Raw genomic sequence first — 15,100 nt, 5'->3', positions numbered from 1 at the left:
TTTGCCTTTCTGGGAGCAGGTTGTAGATGCGGGGTGGCAGGGAGAGTAATCTCTCTGTCTCTGTCTTTGTCTCTGTCTCTCCCTCTTGCACTCTCTCCTGAAACTGACTGTGGCCACAGCGCCATCCTACCTCATCACAGGGCTCCCATCAAACTCTGGACCATATTCTGGCTCAACCCCTGGCACTGTTCCCTCAGCCCCACCTGGGCCCCTCTGTTCTCTGGGCCTGTGGACCTCAGTTCTCCCTGTACTTGCCCTTCTGGCCGGGCATCCCTTGCTGCCCCTCTGTGTCTCCTCAGGCACCGTCTGCCCCAGTCCCACAGATTCCAGCATCCTCCCCCCACCCGCCTACTCCAGGGGAGTGCCGTGATGGGAAACTTTTACTGAGAATAAGAAGAGATAACACGGAGGGGCTTCCTACCTGCCAGCCATTACACTGACCACTGAGTGTGTGCTGTCTCCACCAGCGTTCCATAGAGAGGGCCCCTGTTCCAGCACCACCGGCCCTCATCCAGCTGGAGCAGTGGCCTCCTTTCTGATCCCTCTGCTTATTCTCTTTGCTTCCCCAATCCAGTCCCCACAGAGCAGTTAGCAATTTTCTTTTTAAACGTAACGTAGATCGCATTGCTGTCTTACTAAAAGGTCCACGGCTTGTCGTCTCAGACAACCCAACCCTGCGTCTGTTCTCTCTGGCCAGCTCTGGCCTCCACAGCCCTTTTCCCCTCTGACGCTGGCACTCCATTCTCTCCCCTCAGTCACAGGGCACCAGGCATGCTGGTCTCCTTTCCTCTCCTCAAGCACATCCTGCCTCAGGGCCTTTGCCTCTGCCTGGAACCCCTTACCGTGATCTTCATTCAGCCTTTTCTGAAGTGTCCCGGTACAAACACCAGCAATTCAGAGGGGTATCTCCAGGCCATTCTGTCTCCCCAACCTCGGCTTTGAGCACTCAGTCACATTACCCCTGCTTGCTTCAAATTTTGTATTATTATTTCTGAGCGCATCTTGTTTATATCTCTAACTTTTTAATATAAGGGCCTTTGTTCACGGCTGTTTCCCCTCCTCCTAGAATGGCTGGTGCCCGGCCCAGATCTGGAGCTCAATGTATGTCGAATTAATGAATGAACAAATAACCTAATTTAATTGTCACACAAACCCCATGGTCTGTTTCAGTGGTTCTCAATCATGATTGTGCATTTCAACTCAAAACACATTGGATTCAATTTCACTGATCTAGGGTCTGGTGAGTCTGGGCATCTTTTTTTTTAAGCCCCCTTGGTGATCCTAATGTGTAGCCATTTATGCTGAAATTCACACTTAAATTTATAAACTTCTTGGCAGAAGGAAGGCTGCCAGGGCAGGGCCCTTCAGTCAGAATTGCCATTTTCACTCAAGCTCATACCTGCAGGAAGCCTGGTTTTTCTCAGGCCCACTGGGGCCAAGCCAGGGCCCGGGGCAGCACACTCTGTGGCCCTTGAGGAGGGAAGTTCACGCCTGAAGAGCAGGCTCCTGGCTTCCCTTTGTGACCAGAGCAGGACCCGAAGGCAGCTGGGTGTAAATCCAGAGGCAGAAGTGGAGTCCCTTCCTGGACACACTGAGGCCAGAACATCCTCACCAGCAATGTTCTGAGTTCTGGGGTTCTGGCCCTGGAGAAGAATAGGCCATTGTTGAATAAGAGGGGGCCTTGCCCTGCCCATGCTGAGTGGGGGGAGGAGGGCTGGAGATCACAAGAAGGGCCAGAAACAAAACACACTATGGGGTACTGGCTGTGGCATCAAAGGTGCCTACACATTGGAATTTGGATGCCATCTCTGTTCCTAAGCAGCTGTGTGGTCTCAGGCATGTCACTTATGCTTTCTAAGGCTCAGTTTCCTCACCAGTAAAATGGCATACAACACCTAGGAGGATTGTTAGACGAGATGATACATGCAAAGTGAGTAGCATAGTACCTGTAAGGCAGGAAACCCTGTCCCAGTAATCATTTACACCATGTACACATGTATCAAACCAGCACAACGTACACCTTAAGTATATAAAATTGCACTTGTCAGCCATCACTCAATAAAGCTGGAAAAAATAAAAACATATTTTAAAATATACTGAGGGCTTCCCTGGTGACACAGTGGTTAAGAATCCACCTGCCAGTGCAGGGGACATGGGTTCGAGCCCTGGTCCGGGAAGATCCCACATGCCACGGAGCAACCAAGCCCGTGCGCCACAACTACTGAGTCTGTGCTCTAGAGCCGGCGAGCCACAGCTACTGGAGCCCACACGCCTAGAGCCCGTGCTCCACAACAAGAGAAGCCACTGCAATGAGAAGCCCATGCACCATGAGGAAGGGTAGCCCCCGCTCGCCGCAACTGGAGAAAGCCACGCAAAGACCCCATGCAGCCAAAAATAAATAAATAAAATAAATTTATAAAAAATAAAAGAAAACATACTGACTGTTAGAAAGTGATAAATCCTGTGGAGGAAGATCAAGCAGAGAATGGCGGGCAGGAAGTGTCAGATGGGAGAGGGTTCCACTTTCGATGAGGCAGTTGGTTGAAGGTCCATGAGCTGAGCCCTGTGGGTGGCAAGGCAGCGAGCCATGTGGATGGAGAGTCCTGGCGGAAGAGCCCGCAAGAAGGTCTGAATCAGTGCTGGCTGGAGCCGGCCTGCTGGGCCACCTGAGAGCCTCTTAATATTCAGAAACTTTGCAGGCCGGTTGTTAAACTTTGATAAGTTGAAACCGGTGGGAATCAAAACTGGCCATGGTGGGAATTTTTAACCATAGATACTGGCAAACACTACAAGTCACTTGTGCAGTTTTTGTTCTCAGAGAAGCACTTTACCAACAACCCCACCTCAAGACAGGACTTCAAAGCCACAGGGAGACTGCTGTGGCTGCAGCCCAGCGAGCCAGGTGAGAGCTGTTTTCCAGACTTTGCCTTTGAGCGACTCAAGGAGCCAGAGGACACTTTGTTCTTTTTAGTAGCTTTATTTAAGTATAATTTATGTACCAAAAATTCATTTCAAGTGTACAATTATTTGTATCCCTATTAATTTCTTTTAGTAAGTTTACAGAGTTGTGCAGCTCTGACCACACTCCAAATTTAGAACATTTCCAACAAAGAGATCCCTGTGCCCATTTGCTCCAGGCAACTGCCAATCTACTCCCTGTCTCTAGAGGGTTTTGCGCAGAAAAGGGACGTGATTTGATTTATATTATTGTCACTGTTGTCTCCTTTCTGCTACAATATAATAAAGTTCCTGTTCTCTTTTTGGATTAGATGATGACCTGAATTTTCAGGGAAAATATCCCCTAGGTCCAGACACCCAGCAGGCGCTGGAGCTGGAGTACCATCTCCCAGCTGTGAGAAAAGGTGGCGGGGCCGTGCCTGCTGGCTCAAGTGTGCTGACCAGCTGAAGCCACGTGGTGTCCCCTGCTGGCTTCGGGCTCTGCCTTCTCTTGGCTGCGTTTGGGGCCAAAGTTCCCGAGGGAGACTGAGTCAGCAAATTGCCTTTACTGGCGTTCCCAGGAGCCCGAATGTTTACAGGCATTAAGGCCTGCATTCAGCTGAAGCAAAACCTAGAAGTCTTCTCACTTCCTGGGTTCAAGAACAAGGCACTGTGGAGAGAAATCCTTCAGCAGGGGGTGTCAGCTGCCCCTGAGGCCTTTACTGATTAAGCCTAAAGAGGGCAGGGCCTGAAATGGCAGTTGTGCACTTGGGAAGGAGGCCTGGGATTCTAATTATCTGCTGTCAAGGGGCCCCCAGAATCCAGGAGTGAAAGGCAGAGGAAAGGGCTTGGGGCAGAGTTCAGGAGAGGTGAGGGGTTGGGGAGGGAGGTGAGGGAAAGGAAGTCCTGCCTCACACGCCGACCCCTGTTGCAGGGCCGGTGGCCACAGCAGAAGCTGGGGTCTAGGTTTCTGGGAGGTGAGACCTGGAAGTCACTTTTCCCCTCCAAGCCTCACTTTCTTTATCTATAAAATAGAGAATATAACACATCATACAGTTGTTATGAGGATTTAAGGAAATATAAAGCACTTTTCAAATGCTTCATACACAATAAGCCTTCAGCAGATGACAGTTATTATTGCTTTTCCTGTTACCATGACACATTATTATTGTTGATTATTGTCTTAGTCTGTTTGGGCTGCTATAACAAAAATACCATATACTGGGTGGTTTAAACACCATTTGTTTCTCACAGTTCTAGAGGCTGGGAGGCGCAAGGTCAAGGCACCGTGGGCAGATTGGTGTCTGGTGAGGGCGTGCTTCCTGGTTCATAGCTGTATGCTCTGCAATCAGAAGCAACAAGGGAGCTCTCTGGGGGTCTCTTTTATAAGGACTCCACCCTCATGACCTAATCACCCACGAGCAGTCCAGCCTCCTCACACTATTGCATTGGGGGTTAGGATTTAACATATGAATTTGCCATTTAGTCTATGGCAGTTTTTACTCCCATATTCTATTATTATTATTACCAAGAGGAACTTGGCAGAAAGAAACTGGGGATATAGTCCCGAGGCCACTGCTTCACTTCTCAAACTTGAACGTGCTCGACTCACCTGGGGTTCCTGTTAAAATGCAGATTCTAATTCCACAGGTCGAGGGTGGGGTCTAAAGTTCTGCCTTTGTAACCTGCTCCCAGGTGACGCTGAGGTCCTTGGTCCATAGGCCACACTCTGAATAGCCAGGCACTAAAACCTCTCTGTCCAATACAGTAGCCACTAGCCACGTATAGCTCTTGAGCATTTGAATGTGGCTGGTCTAAACTGAAGTGTGCCTGTAAGTGTAAAACGCACATTGGATTTCAAAGAATTAAGAATAACAACAAAAAAAATGTCAAATATCTCTCTAGTAATTTCTGATATCGATTACATGTTGAAATTATAGGATATAGCTACTTAAATAAAATGTATTATAGTGAATTTCACCTATTTCTTTTTACTTTTTTGAATGAAACTACTAGAGAATTGTGTATTACACGAGTACGTGTGGTTCACATCACATTTCTTTTGGAGAGTGCTGCCCTGGAGTTTTCTTTCACCTTGTCAGGCCAGTTCAGGATTTGCCAAAGGCTTTTTGAGGGATTCGCTTTGAAGGACTGAGCCTTGGGAAGCAGGCTCTGAGTTCCTGCGCTCAGATCCACAGAGATCCACGGACAGTAGAGGTGGAGGGGCTAGACCTCATGTCCAGGGAGGAGAAATGATCAAAATCACACCATGGAACTCAGACTAAAGCCCAGGACTCTGCTCTACAAGCCGATATGTGCCATGCTCACCCTAGGCCTGACCACAAGCTTCCCTTCAACCTCAGAGTCTCCCTGAAGCCCAGAATTCATGACGATGCTCTCTCTCCTCTTTGGTGATATGGCTAAGAGGACTGGTCCTCCAGGCTCTGAGAAATGCCTGGGGTATCTGTGTGTCTCATGGGCAGCTGCCGCCTCTACCTGTCCCTCAGAAGATTGTGGCCACCTGGGAAATCATCAGCCTGGGCAGACAGCCAGTGCCTGAGTATTTCAACTTTGCCCAGGATGTGCTGGATGTGTTGGAGTCAGCTGGAAAGGGTGAAGCTCACTGTGCCCCAGGGTCCATCTTGAGCATCAGATTCCGTCCACGCTTGGGCACCCCAGTGAGACTCAGGGCTACAAGACATGTGGACATTTTGACTTGGGAGTTTCTCAAGTCCTAAAATTTAAACTATTAGCATTTAACCTTAGAAAAACAATTACGACCAAGTCTTTGAGCCTTAGACACCTTGCCCAATCCCTAGTGTGTCTCACATTCCTGAGCCCAAATCACACAGGGAGAGAGTTACGCCCCTTTTGATTCCCTTCCAATCATTCTGAGCAAGTGAAGGAGAAAGTTTTGTATTACTCCTAGTCTGTTTTTAGTATCTTCCTCACGTCGTGCACATCCCTTTTAAATAAGGAGAGAGCTTGGCTAAGGCTCAAAGCTTGTCACAGATCACAGCAGACACATAGAATTGAATTCAGATGATCTATTTCTTTGGGTGTCTCTGTGCATTTGCTTCCTTCTTCATCTTCCCTTCCTTATGTGTCTGTTGTGCCTCTCCCCGAATTCTATGTTAAAGGTACTTTTTATTTGTAGTAGGAGAATATAAACTTTATCTCAAAGAAATTTATTTATGTTAATTTTAAGAAGAGCTTGTTTTTAAAAAAAGATGAGACAAGTACTACTGTGAGTAGATGTAATAACAGTCTACCCTTAGTGGATATGGTAAAATTTATGGAGGTGGTGTGAGAATGACTGAGATGCAAAAGCAAGCTTTGCTGTCAAGTGGATGTGGTTCATCCGCTTGAAGTGCGACCTTGAGCGAATCCCTAGGCTCCTTGGATCTCAGTCTTCTAACCTATAAAAAGGGACTCGTACGCCACTTGGAGCTGTGTGTGAATTAAATGAGAAATAAGAGATGGAGTCAGGGTGCTCCTTTCCTGTCTACAGAGTGTAAGCAGAGTGAGCCTACATTAGGCTCATCCTTAGAAGACTTCTCCTAATGAAAAAAATCAAACAAATAGGGTTAAGTCAGAAAAAATGATGGAATAAGGACTTTCTAAACTTTTTTTTCTCCATAATAGCAGCAACAAAAACCTTAGAAAAGTGGTCATAATCAACTTTTCAGAACTCTAGAAACTAGCCAAAGGCTAGAGTAATCCAGGAAATATTTATTAAAGAAAAACTTGTTACGATTTTGGTGTATCTCAGTGAGCACACCCCTGAGATATTACCTCATTATGTAAAAATAACATATCCGTCATGACTATTCTGACAGAAGTTTAAAACACATCTGATGTTTAACTTTCAGGAACAAAGAACTGCCAGAAAATAATAGCCTCTTCGTTATGCATGCATTTAAAAGCTTACCAGAAGTCTGCCTTTTATAAAGGAATAGTATGAATAAGTAAAACTGCACTTTTAAAAACTTATTTGCCATTAAGGCAGAAATTATAAAGTTGCAAAAAAAATGACAATACATCCCAAAGTGATCTACACACTCAATGTAAGCTTTACAAAAATTCCAGTAGACTTCTTTGCAGAATAGACAGTCTTGTCCATAGAGTCATGTGGAAGTGCAAGGGACCCATAATAACCAAAACAATCTTGAAAAAGGAACACAAAACTGGTGTATACACACTTCCTCACTTCAAAACCTACTACAAAGTTACAGTAATCAAGACTGTGTGGAAAAAAAAAAGGCAATGTGGTACTGGCATAAAGATTGGCATGGATGAATGGGATAGACTTAAGAATCCAGACATATACCCATAAATCTATGGTCAATCGGTTTTCAACAAAGGTGCCAAGAAAATTCAATGGGGAAAGAATTGTCCTTCCAATTAATGGTGCTGGCACAACTGGATATTCACATGCAAAAAATGAATGTGGTCCCTACCTCACACCACATACAAGAATTAACTCAAAAATGGATCAACGACCTAAATGAAGGAGCAAAAACTATAAAATTCTTAGAAGAAAATATAAGTGCATATCCTGAATTAGGTAATGGTTTCTAAAGCATAAGCAATGAAAGATAATAAATCAATCAAACTTCATGAAAATTTCTAGTATTTGTAGATCAAAGTGAAAAGATAGCTCATAGAATGGGAGAAAATATTTGCAAATCACATATCTGATATACATATATAGATCATATATATGTACACACCTATATATATGTTGCACATATCTGCAATATAAAAAGAATTCAAACTCAACAATAAAAAGATAAATAACCCAATTAAAATATTGGCTAAGGATTCAAATAGGCACTTCTCTAAAGAATATAAACAAATGGCTAATATACACATGGCAAAATGCTCGATGTCTTTATTCATTAGGGGAATAAAATCCCAACCACAATGAGACAGCACTTCACACAGAGTGACACAGTTAAAAACAAAAACAAAACAAAATCAAAAAAGTGTTAAATAAAAGAAATAAACAAAATAAAACAAACGAACAAAAACAAACAAAAAGTGTTTGCTAGGGCTTCCCTGGTGGCGCAGTGGTTGAGAGTCCGCCTGCCGATGCAGGGGACACGGGTTTGCAACAGCAAACAAACAAACAAAAATCCTCACCAATGGTTTCTACTTCTTTTTTGCCAATACCGCTGCCTAGGCTGGGCACCGGCCCCCAATCCCTGCCTTCTGGTGGGTCAATGGCATGGGAGCAGAGGTCAAGGGGAGCTTTGAGGAGGTGGGGGAGCAGTCCAGGAAGGCGGCTAACGTGCTGGGGGGGCACGTGTGGCCTGCAGCCTGGAGACAGAATGATGCTGCCTCTTCCTCAGCTCCAGGAGTGGTGGCTGGTCAGTGTGGCTTGTAGGAGGACAGGTCAGTGAGCAGGGCTGAGACTCCCAGTTGGGGCTGACACAACCTGCCCGAGCTTTGGCAGCATCCACGAGGTTTGGGAGATGGAGGAAATTGAACCCCATGTGGCGTTTTATTTACTTCCCCTTTGCCCAACAGTCACAAACTTGATTGTGTACAGGGGCCAGATAGCACTGTAATTGATTAAAACAGGCCGGTGTGAGGCAGCAGGGAGTGCTGAGGACTGCGCTGAACTGGAGCTCACATGCCTCATCCAGCAGGGACCACCACTCCTCCAAACTCCAAACGCATGTTTCCATGTGTGAATGAGGGCCAGTGTTTCCAGAACTTCTGATGTTTGTAATTAAAAACACTTGGATTTTTATGGAAAGAAAACTTCCGGTCTTTTAATGTTGACAAATAAATAGATTTTTTAGGGCTTCCCTGGTGGCGCAGTGGTTGAGAGTCCGCCTGCCGATGCAGGGGATGAGGGTTCGTGCCCCGGTCCGGGAAGATCCCACATGCCGTGGAGCGGCTGGGCCCGCGAGCCATGGCCGCTGAGCCTGCGCGTCCGGAGCCTGTGCTCCGCAGCAGGAGAGGCCACAACAGTGAGAGGCCTGCGTACCGCAAAAAAAAAAAAAAAAAACTCTGCTGACATGGTTCTCAGTCCTGGATGCTCATTAGTAGCACCTTGGAAGCTTCAAACATTTCTGATACTCAAGTACCACATCAATGAGAGCCAACTTCTGAGAATGTGCGTCAGCTCCCCAGGTGATTCAGACATGCAGCCGAGCTTTATAGAAACTCCATCTGCTGTATATAGGAAGCCATCAATCAGCAACAATATTGGAAGGAGCAGATAAAAGTCAGTCCATTTGTTTTTGAAATGCTGTATATATATTTTGTGGCTTTTCTGTGATTACAACAGAAATAATCTTTCATGGTATTTTATTGAAAGTCATAGAAATCTACCTACAAAACAATGACAATAACAACATAGTAATTCCATCAAGCAGAGATAATGTGAAAATTTAAATGTATTTTCTTCTAATCACTTTTGTAGGTGAAAGTAAATCCTTGACTTTCCTGAAGAATTTATTCCTTATTCACTGAGTGCCTACTTCATGCCACTAAGTATACAGCACTGGACAGGAAAGATAAAACCCTTGTCCTCCTAGAGCTTAAATACAGGACCTCTCTGGTCTGTGATCATTCCATTGAGAGAGTCAAGTTGTAAAGTTATTTGCTAAAAAGAACCTTTGTTTTCTTCAACTTTTTCTTTTCATCACTAGCACCAGCTGTTAGTTTTCTTTCTGGGTCATTTTTAACTAAGAAAAAAATATTAAATCTCTTCATGAGAATCATGGAACATTGAAAATTAATAGAGGTTGTCAGGCCACAGTTGCTCTGTGAATGCTGAGTGGTCAGCAGGACTGACCAGGTAAGCTCATTCCCCCCTCATTAGCATATACATTCCATATAGCTGAGATTGCACATGTCAATTAATGTGCCTATTTCAACTTTATACCCAGTATAAGGAATCTACTTATTTTCCTATGGGAACAAACTGTCAAATGCACAGATGTTCATTACAGTGTTGTTTATAACAGATGAAAAAGGTGGAGGTACTCTCTGAACTTCTAACAGTGGGAAATTAGTTATATAAATGATATTATAGCATTGTATATTAAAAAAAAGAAGAGAGAGAAAGAGAGAAAAAGAAGAAAAGGAAAGGGAAAGGACTAAAAAGAAAAAGAATCCAAATTTCTAATAACATGAAAGTGTTTAAATAAATAATATTATAGCCACACAGAGTAATATTATGCAAATATTTTATATTTCATTACACTTTTTTTTTTTTTTTGCTGTACGCGGGCCTCTCACTGTTGTGGCCTCAAGTAAACTTGGATTGTAGAAATACATGTATAGAATATTTTGTATTCACACAAATGTGTATATGCGTAAAATCACAGATAAGCCATGAAAAGTTCCCATACACAGATCAAATTGTTAGCCTTGATTATCTGAGTAGTGAGACTGATCTTTTGTCATCCTTCATCATTATTTTCTATTTATTCTATAAGAGATATATAATTGTATAATACAGAAATTATACATTTTTTAAATGAAATCTATGCAAGCAAAGGGTCCTCAGGTATAGTTTCATACATAATTGGCACCATACCACAACTTTGTACTATGCACTTTTTAACATTAAGTTATGTCACGCGTCTTTTTGTGGCGCTAAGTATTTTGGGAAAAATTCGTTTTCTACGGCTGCTTAGAGCTCCCCCAATTTGGGGGTGAATATGGTTATTAAGCTTTGTGTAGCACATTCCCTTCTGAGGGCCTTGGCTCTGCCGGGGGCACTTTGAATACATCTCCCAGTGCCCAGCCTGACAACAAGCGTCATTACCCTGAGAAAGTTAGAGCCTTATCCACAAAAACATTATCATAAGTCTCAATATCTAGTAGAGCAAGTCTCTCCTTCTTACTCAACTTCTTTAGAAATGTTTTACCTATTCTTGGTCCTCTGTTCTTTCATATACACTTTAGAATCAATTTGCCAAGTTCTGTGGAACTGTTCGCATTTTAGTTGGAGATGCATTGTTTATAGATCAATTTGGGGAGAATTAACATCTTTATGATATTAAGTGTATCTTTTCACTTATGTATATCTTCCTTAATGTTCTGTAGAGTTTTACATTCTCTATGTATGCTTCTTACAGATTTTGCAGTAGATTTATTTTTAGGTTTTGACAGCTTAGCTTTTTTCTTTATTTTTCAGAATGCGTTTTTAAAATTAAAGTATAACTTACATGCAATGAAATGCCCTTATGTTAAATATACGGGTCAATGACTTTTGACAAATGTATATGCCTGTGTAACCATCACCACATCAAGTTATAGAACATCTTTTATCACCCCAAAAAGTTCCCTTGTGCCCCTTTGCAGTCAATCCCTAGGCCTCAGGCAATTGCTAAATTGTTGTCACTGAAGATTAATTTTGCCTTTTGTTAAAAATAGAACTTCATGTAAATGGAATCAAAGTATTCATTTGTTTGTGTCTGCTTTCTTTTACTCAGTGTAACATTCTTGAGGTTCATGTGTGTTGCTGCCTGTGCCAGTAATTTGTTTCTTTTTCTTACTGAGCAGTAGCTTTACTTAAAGCTTTGAGAATCAGAGTTTGGTGTCGTAGCTCTTTCCCCTACCCTTGCTCTTGGCCATCCACTCCCTTTCTATCTTCAGTGATTGCTGTGCACAAAGAGTATCAGTGTGCTCTTTTATCCTAAGAAACAGAGCCAATAGCCATGTGCCCACCCACCTGCATGCAAGTATGCTGCCTAGACCCTTCTACGGATGGCAGTGGGCGGCTATCCTTAATCATTTCCTGGCAGCTTCCTTCCAGTTAAAAGAGGGAAAACCCATATCTACACTACCAAACGTAAGGTAGATAGCTAGTGGGAAGCAGCCGCATAGCACAGGGAGATCAGCTCGGTGCTTTGTGACCACCTGGAGGGGTGGGATAGGGAGGGTGGGAGGGAGGGAGACGCAAGAGGGAGGGGATATGGGGATATGTGTATATGTATAGCTGATTCACTTCGTTATAAAGCAGAAACTAACAACAGAAAAAAAAAAAAAAAAAAAACTATATCTGTGATGTGAACCTGAAATAAAAAGAGGGAAAACCCACAGATTCATGGCTCCCTGCCCAGTGGGGACTTCTAGCCACTGGACTTCCTGTTGAGGGGTCCCCAGCCTTCGGCATGGGGCTGCTCAGGCCATGTGTCCTGAGTGACTGTGCCCAGATGGCCCTTCATGGGCTCACTGTGAATTTCAGGACAATTCTGAGAAGACAGCAGCATCAGAGCAAGGAGACTTTTACATCACAGGGGACGGAACCCACATGGACAAGGATGGCTACTTTTGGTTCATGGGAAGAAATAATGACGTGATCAGTTCCTTAAGGTCAAGTTGGCTGCTCTTTCCTTCTCCCTTTGAAGCTTCATGGGAGAGGAGAGGACACTTGGAAGAGTTTGTTTTTCTCTTCCAGCTACCGGCTCGGGCCCGTTGAAGTGGAGAGTGCACTTGCTGAGAACCCAGCCGTCCTGGAGTCTGCTGTGGTCAGCAAGCAGCCTGGACCCCATCAGAGGGGAGGCAACTAGTCCAATCAAGAGCATTGCTTCCCGATTCTTTGCCTATTAGCACCCAGCAGAGTAAGCTGGAAGGCCCAGATTCCCCCATATCTCACCCCATCCAGGTACCGCTAAGTCTGAAATGCCACCATCAGACAGACACACATTCCTTTTGGTTAAGCATTGCCCTCACATCTTTAGAGATACAAATATGCTCTAGAGGGACACCATGGGAAGATATCAACACTTTGGTGTCAAGTGGACATGGTACTGTGTCCAAAAGGGGCTATTAGGTGGGAGATGTTAGTGGCAGGTGCTGGCTTTGTCATCCATCCTGTCCAATTAAATGTCCTTTTCCATTTGCAGATAAAGATATAGTGAGCACACCAAACATAGTTGCTGATAGCTCTAACCTGTGAGGGATAACCAACTTGAGGGATGACAAAATAAGTATCTAAAGTGACCTTGATATGTCAGAAACAAGGACCAAATTTAATAAGATGGCTTTTCTCAGGAGAAATGCAAATTCCTTCCCGTGGGTCCCAGAAGAACAGACAGTATGAGAAAAATAAGCTCACAGGCAGACCTACGAACTTTTCACTGGCTGTAAATCCAACATAACCCTAAAGTATAACATAGTTACCTTGTGAAAGTTAGTGCAAGATCAAGCTGTATTTTCAGAAGCCTCAGGGCAGAGGAGTGATTTGCAAAGTCTGGGCCCTGGACTGCTCACAGCTGCGTCTTCTGGGATTTTTGTTGAATCAAAGGGACTGATTCAACAGTCCCTTTGCTGAATCAAAGGGACTGGGAATGCAGCCTTAAGGAATCTTCATTTTGACCAGAAGCCCCTAGCCAAGTGATTCCGATGCCCACTAAATTTGAGGCCACTAATATAGAGTGAGCGGGGTGAGAATCCCATCTGTGGGGGAGAGAAATCGTGCCTGGAAAAGTATGCCTAGTCCTGCATGGCTCACATTAACTGGGGCTATGACAAATGGCTGAAAGTTAAGCCAAGTCTAATGCTCAGAACAAGAACAGAGCCTGGCACATAGAAAGTGTTCGATAAATGCTTGGTAGTTTTAGCAGAAAGAGAAAGCCCTTCCTAAAAACCAGATCTATCTGAACATGAAATGGTAGTGAGACGCCCACCACTGGGAAGTATGCAAAGACAATGAACCACCACTTAGGTGTTGTTGACAGAGTTCTATGCTGGCCTTTGAACTCTTCCATTCCTGTCAGAAACCATGTTCTGTTGTACCTGAGGTTGGGACTATCTCTCTTCCTTGGCAGGAGGCAACCTGAAAGAAAGATGTGGGCAGAGAGAGCCAAGGTGTGCAACGTCCCTCAGGATGCCTGAAACAGCTGTGCATCAAAATGCTTGCTGATTGCAAACACTCATACATGCAGTCTCAGAAAGACCCACCTCCCCTTGCAGGTGGTACACGTTTTCCCCCAATCCTGCCTGTCCAAACCTGTACCTAGCTGCCTTCCTAGTCAGGAAAACCTATACGTAATGAACCCTAAGGAGTTTGTGAATCTCCTCTCTCCAAAGTATTGGCATCTTAAGGGAAGCATGTTGGCTTCTAACCGTGTCATTTCAGGTATGGGGAAGAGTTTGGAAAATAGGATTCTAAAATCACTGCATAAAAGCCATAACTCCCAATAGTTGATCCTGGAAAGGCAGGCAACAGAAAGAAACTGGTATCCAATTTGCTGGCTGAGTCCAAGTCACTGGTAGAATTTTCATGTTGGGCTGGTAAATGTGAGCACTTATTCACAAGGCTAGGTTAAGGAGAAAAGAGTTGTTACATGAGGCCTGATTCTTTGTTTTTTGTTTGTTTGTTTTTTGTTTTTTCCAACAGGTGGTAAAGGCATTTATAGTCCTTTCTCCAGCCTATTCCTCGCATGATCCAGAGAAACTAACCCAGGAACTCCAGGAGCACGTGAAAAGGGTGACTGCTCCGTACAAGTACCCCAGGAAAGGTAAACATCTGCGGGTTCTAGGACTGAATAAGCTGGGAAATCAAAAGGGCACATGCTCCCTGGGCTCTCACTCAGGATCAGGCACTGGGAGGATGAAGACACGAATAACCCTGGCTGCTGCCTCAGCCCTGTCTCCCTGTTTCTTCACTGGGCCTTCCCCATAGCACATTGTGTTCCCACTCTAAGAACTGACATAAAGGAGATTCAGTTGGTGCTATTGAAACACTGCTGGAAAGAGCATGTGCTCCAGGCTAGCTGTTTTCATTGTTGCCCTTTGGGGAAAACCATGAATCATGGAGGCTTTCCAGTGACATCGAAAGGCTTTCTGTAAAATGATAATTTCAAAGTGTTTTTGTTTTATGGTCACTAGATGGCCTTTGTTTCAGAACTGCCAAAGACGGTTTCTGGCAAGATCCAAAGGAGTAAATTGAGAAGACAAGAGTGGGGAGATAAGAGGCAGCCCCCAAAAGGCCCCTTAGACCTCTGAAGCTTCTAAAAGGAACTGGTGGGATCACTGGTTAGTCCCCACTTGGAGCATCACCCCTTCAAACCTGCAGACATCAATGTCTTTCAGTTTCCAAATGAGCATCTCCAGAATCATTGGATGACCCTGGAAGAGAGCAGAGAACATCTGCTCTCTTCTGAGATGCTGCTTTTTTTTTTTTTTTTTT

General features: G+C 44.2%; 1 protein-coding gene across 1 annotated transcript; it reads left to right on the top strand.

Annotated features, from left to right (window-relative positions):
• Nucleotides 1-5,360: 5,360 nt before the first annotated feature.
• On the top strand, nt 5,361-14,916 carry ACSM5 (acyl-CoA synthetase medium chain family member 5; the record flags this gene model as incomplete). The annotated part of the gene is given in 9 exon segments (XM_007466964.1): nt 5,361-5,531; nt 5,533-5,550; nt 8,123-8,236; nt 8,238-8,334; nt 12,120-12,279; nt 12,365-12,440; nt 12,442-12,468; nt 14,309-14,429; nt 14,777-14,916. Coding segments are annotated over 9 exon segments (924 nt in total), but the record flags the coding sequence as incomplete, so codon positions are not given.
• Nucleotides 14,917-15,100: the final 184 nt, after the last annotated feature.

This window comes from Lipotes vexillifer, unplaced genomic scaffold, assembly GCF_000442215.2.
Source record: "Lipotes vexillifer unplaced genomic scaffold, Lipotes_vexillifer_v1.1 scaffold232, whole genome shotgun sequence".
NCBI classification, from domain to species: Eukaryota; Metazoa; Chordata; class Mammalia; order Artiodactyla; family Lipotidae; genus Lipotes; species Lipotes vexillifer.
Note: the sequence above shows the minus strand (reverse complement) of the source record. Positions and strands in the feature narration are given on the sequence as shown.